Below are 4926 nucleotides of genomic sequence, written 5' to 3'. Positions count from 1 at the left end.
TATTTATCTTTTGTTTAATTTGAGTTTAAAACAATGAAATGTCTGAGAATTAAATGTTCAAGTTAAGGGGATTAAATAAAAAATAATAATTTAATCAGTTGTACATTATAGTTTTGGAGAATCATTATTACACTTGACAGAGGAGGTACTAGTGCTATGACAAAATGGCTCAAGGGGTACACAAGTCTAAAAAGGTTGGGAACCACTGCTATAGAGAAAACAGATCAATGCAAAGTGAAAACTGTAAATCTAGTTAAAAAGGCATCACCATAAAAGGAAAATACAAAAATATCAACTAAGCTAGTGAGACGCCATTTTACTAACCCTAACCAAATACTCAGTGTGTTATTCGAGGGTAAGTATATTTCTTTTTGTTTAAGAGAGAAAAAATGGAGACTGAAAATTTTCCTTGTTTCCAAGACGTAGTGCATTCAAATTTTGGGTTAAATTTTGAGATTGTTTACAAGTGACTAAACCAATGTGATACTTAAAAGACAGTTAAATGTATAAGTTTCTATTTTTTTCTAATATTAGTTTTTTTTCTATTTTTAGTTGTTTTCTTTTCCAGAATAGTAAGTAAAGCCTAATTTTAATGATGTCACGATGTTTCATCGTTTTCAAAATATGGGTCACCCGAATAAATACCGGTAATTGGAAAATAAAGGTGACTGAACTTGAAAAGATTTGCAAAGACAAATGACAGAAAATCCCTCAATACAAAACATGAATAAATAAAAACTGTCTAAATGATGATAAATGTGGCCTATATTTTATATCCAGGGTAAAAATGCACAACTTATTAAAGTTATTCTGAAAACTGCCAAAAGATTTATGTGCTTGTGTTTTTTGTTTGTACTAACGTTTGTCAAAACAGCCCTAATTTTCCTGTTATTAATTATTACCTGTCACAATTAGGTTGGAGAAACGTTCATACTGACATGGAATTGTTGTTTCGTGAGCTTTTTTAAATAATGAGAATTTCTTTTGGAGGGAATGAGACTGTATGGTTGCAGTCATTATTGTTAAAGGAATTAAAATGTCTTTTCTGTATTTGCTGATCTTTAAGACCTTTGGTATAAAACATGTTTTATAATATTTAGTCTAGTATTAGCAGTATAATCTAATATGTTGTGTGTAGATCTTAAAGATTTGTTCCTTATTCAGCAAAACACAAAGTCAGATATGTAGTTTTCATATTTCAAGCTCATTTAAACGAAAAATGTGAAAAAAAAACTTCATTTTGTTTTGTAGTTTGGCATGGAGTTCCTTCACGGCTTGCATGGCGTCCTCAGTCACCACCATCAACCGCTACACAAAAACCATCCTGGAGTTCAAGCACAAGCGCAGGAACATTGAGAAGAACCTGAGGATCAAACAGAAGCTGCTGGAGCTGGACTCCCCGGAGCAGGTGTGGGACATGTACATCAGCTCAGTGCCGAGCACCGCCGAAGAGCTCCTGGACCTGTCGACGAACAGCCGCAAGCTCTCCAACACCTCCATCTTCCTGGACCTCAACGACTTGCCAGATCCACAGGGAGAGGAGTACTGCTAGACGAGCAGCGGGTTAGCATTTCTCAAACATTGTTGTATCGGTTCTGTGAGACAACAGTGGGAGTWGTGGGAACAAAAGTGGATCATAGCTGAACATCAGTTCCACCGCATCACTTTTCTAATACAACACACAACAATGTATTTTTAAGACAAGAATTATGTGTTCAAATGTGAATTCAACAAGGAGTTCCTCTCATTTACACAAAGACAAAAGTATACATAGATTCATTCAGACCTAAAGGTGGTGAAGGTTCTCAGATGTCCTAACATAACAAGACTAAAGCTTATAGATTCTTGTTAGTGATCATTATTGAAACGTTTGATGGTCAGACAAGATACGGCCTTTAGGCTTGAATATATAGAAAAGTATGGTGTAGAATAAAAAGTGTGTTTGGAGGAGTCAAGGTGAAGCTTTCAAATCTAAGATCACTGTRCCAGCTGTCGAGCATGGCGGTGGTAGAACCATGCCGTGAAACTGGTGAATTGCACAAAGTGAACAGAAAAAGAAAAGAAAAGATCTACCTCCAAATTCTTTAACGTCACCTTTAATCAACAGTGAAACGGTTGAAACTTAGACACTTTTAGGTGTTGCACCAGATTAATGATCCCAAACACATCAAAACAGTTTTCCTGATTGGATAAATCGTGCTGGCGTTAAGCTTCTGGATTGGCCATCTCAAACCCCTGACCACAGCTCTATCAAAATTTGTGACTTATATGTAAAAACTTGGTCCATACCAGGAACAAAACAGTTTAAAGGAAGTCTACCAACTCTGCCAAGAAGAGTGATTAAATATCCAAACAGAATTATACCAGAATGGGTACAAAAATGTAACTTCCCATTAAATTCACACTTTTGCAAACTTATGCACTTATTTTTGGATTTAAATTGAAAGTTGTATGTTGTATAATCATTTCATCTTAGAAAAACAATGGTTCAACCAAATCAATAAAAGCCCCAAACTATTGACATCCATGTAAAGTAATGATTAGATGTAAACTTTAGACAACATCTGTATACGTTGGATGTTATTTGGTTTATCTTTTAGGTTTTTGAGCTAGTTGTTTTTGGAAGCAGAGTCCTGAGAGATGAGTAGCTGACCAGGGACTGTGCTAAAATGACTTTGCATTTTCACAATGTTAGCTGATTATTTTACCACAACCCTGAACAGAAACAAATGGATAATGAAAATGAATAGATGGATTTTTTGTTTCTAGAGCTTAAACCTTCCAGAAGCAACCTGGACTGCAGCCTCAGGATTACAAGTCCGGGCCTCTAACCACAGTTCTAGCTACAGTACTGTATTTGCTAGTATGCCCATATTAATCAGCTTAATTTAGGACAGAATAAGATTCTTCACTTACAATGTTGTTTCAATGGTTTTAAACTTTCTGCTTTCCATCACAGCAAGAGYAGCCAGGCATTTGATCACTGCCTTTTTTCTTCGAGTGCATTTGTTGTGTGATGGCGGGATTATTCTAAAACTTCTTGACCAAATTCCTATAAAATTTATGTGGAGGCAAAGCACAGCGACAAAAATCAACCCAGTAAATTTTATTGGATGTTTTGCTCTTTATGTTTAGAACAGCAGCACATGGATATTATTCTTGTTTTAATTGCCGCAAAATCTGTATATTTAGTTTTTTACCAGTAAAAGTTTAATACCAAAAGTGAGGCGTTCAGTATCTCAGATATGTCTAACAAGGCTGAGTCAGATCCACTGAACAGGATCTTCTTTGTTGAAACCTTTTGTCTTTTATCCAAAAGGCTTCTTCTACGTGAATTATTTAGAATGCATTGGGACATTTTTTAGCAAACTTGTCTACAACACAAAACTTGCTAGTAAACATGTTTGCTATTTAATGTTTGTCAGTACTTTGATGTCCTTTGATCATAAAGGGCCAGAAATATTTATTTTTGGTTTAATTTAATTTAATCCAATTTGCATTGTAAATATTCTTCCGAAGGCCAAGTGTAAAACTGAAAGTTTTATCAATTCCTAAACCAAAAGGTATCCATCTTTTGTTAAGAAAATAATAGAAAAGGGGTTTGTTTCTACTAAATTGGTCTAAACATTATGCAAGTTAAAATACAGTTTAAAACTCATTAACATCTCCCTATGTTGAAAATACAAAACAAATGAAATAAAATCTTACACTTAGCTTTTTTGTGTGCTCGTCATACACTGGTGGTTCTTCTTAAACAACCAGTGACATATTAGCATTTATGAGGCACCAGAGGTCATTTCGAAATGGGTGAATTATGTCTAATTTGGCTTTCCATACATGCTGCTTTTCTACACAGCTGATTTTAAACAAACATACAAGTTGTGTTTCATTTGAACCAGCCAGTCTCACTTTGCTTTGGCGCAGAGTGCTTAGTTTAGATAGTGTTTATTTTTCTGTTGTGACAATTGGCAAAAATCAAAAAATGTTTGCCCTCCTCTTGATGAGAGTAGTGGCAGTACACTGTAAAAAATGAAATGTTGGATTTACTTAACCATGTTATGTTACCTGGTTCCACTTAACTGAGTTGAGTAAATTCAAMGCAATATWCYAGTTTTTTARCCAAAGAACATGAGYATGTTGCTTTGAATTTACTCAACTCAGTTAAGTGGAACCAGGTAACATAACATGGTTAAGTAAATCCAACATTTCATTTTTAGAGTGTATATAACAAAAGTATCCGTACATGACATATGTACTGTTAGGCACAAATACATATACCATTACACCTCTAATAAATAAAAATACATTTAAGAAATCCTACTCATTAAACTTTCAATGTTCTCCAAAATGTTTTTTTTAACTTTAGTACAAATTGTTTTCTGTGGTCTGTTTGCAACAGGTAAAAGTGCCAGGCTTTTGAAAATAATTCTTTGTTTTTATTACTATTATTATTATTTTTAGGCCAGAATATGATATTCTTTTACAAAACTTAACATGACAYATCAGACTCACTACATAAACTTTACAAAAATGTTAGTAGGTAAAATAAAGATGGAAAATGAACCAAATGTCTGAAAGTTTTGTAAAATAACTTTGACATCCATAGCCTCTTTGTTAATACTTTACCATCTACACTCTAAAAATGAAATGTTGGATTTACTTTACTATGTTATGTTACCTGGTTCCACTTAACTGAGTTGAGTAAATTCAAAGCAACATACTCATGTTCTTTGGCTAAAAAACTGGTACTGTATATTGCTTTGAATTTACTCAACTCAGTTAAGTGGAACCAGGTAACATAACATAGTTAAGTAAATCCAACATTTCATTTTTAGAGTGTAAAGAAAGCATGCCCAAGACTCCAAAGGGTTTGAATTTTACCCATTAAAGAAGGTGTACAAAGTTGAAATGTGTATTCACGACTTA

General features: G+C 34.0%; 1 protein-coding gene across 1 annotated transcript in view; it reads left to right on the top strand.

Annotated features, from left to right (window-relative positions):
- LOC106531730 (germ cell-specific gene 1-like protein) overlaps positions 1-4678 on the top strand; it is a 50874-nt gene extending 46196 nt beyond the window's left edge. Inside the window, exon 5 of the mRNA XM_014027646.1 lies at positions 1252-4678. Coding sequence (XP_013883100.1) covers positions 1252-1552 — 301 coding nt within the window. The 3' untranslated portion in view covers positions 1553-4678. The remainder of the gene's footprint in view (positions 1-1251) is intronic.
- The last annotated feature ends 248 nt before the right edge of the window (positions 4679-4926 follow it).

Source organism: Austrofundulus limnaeus, unplaced genomic scaffold (assembly GCF_001266775.1).
Source record: "Austrofundulus limnaeus strain Quisiro unplaced genomic scaffold, Austrofundulus_limnaeus-1.0 Scaffold668, whole genome shotgun sequence".
NCBI classification, from domain to species: Eukaryota; Metazoa; Chordata; class Actinopteri; order Cyprinodontiformes; family Rivulidae; genus Austrofundulus; species Austrofundulus limnaeus.
The sequence above is the reverse complement of the archived record's forward strand: the minus strand, read 5'-3'. Positions and strand labels throughout refer to the sequence as shown.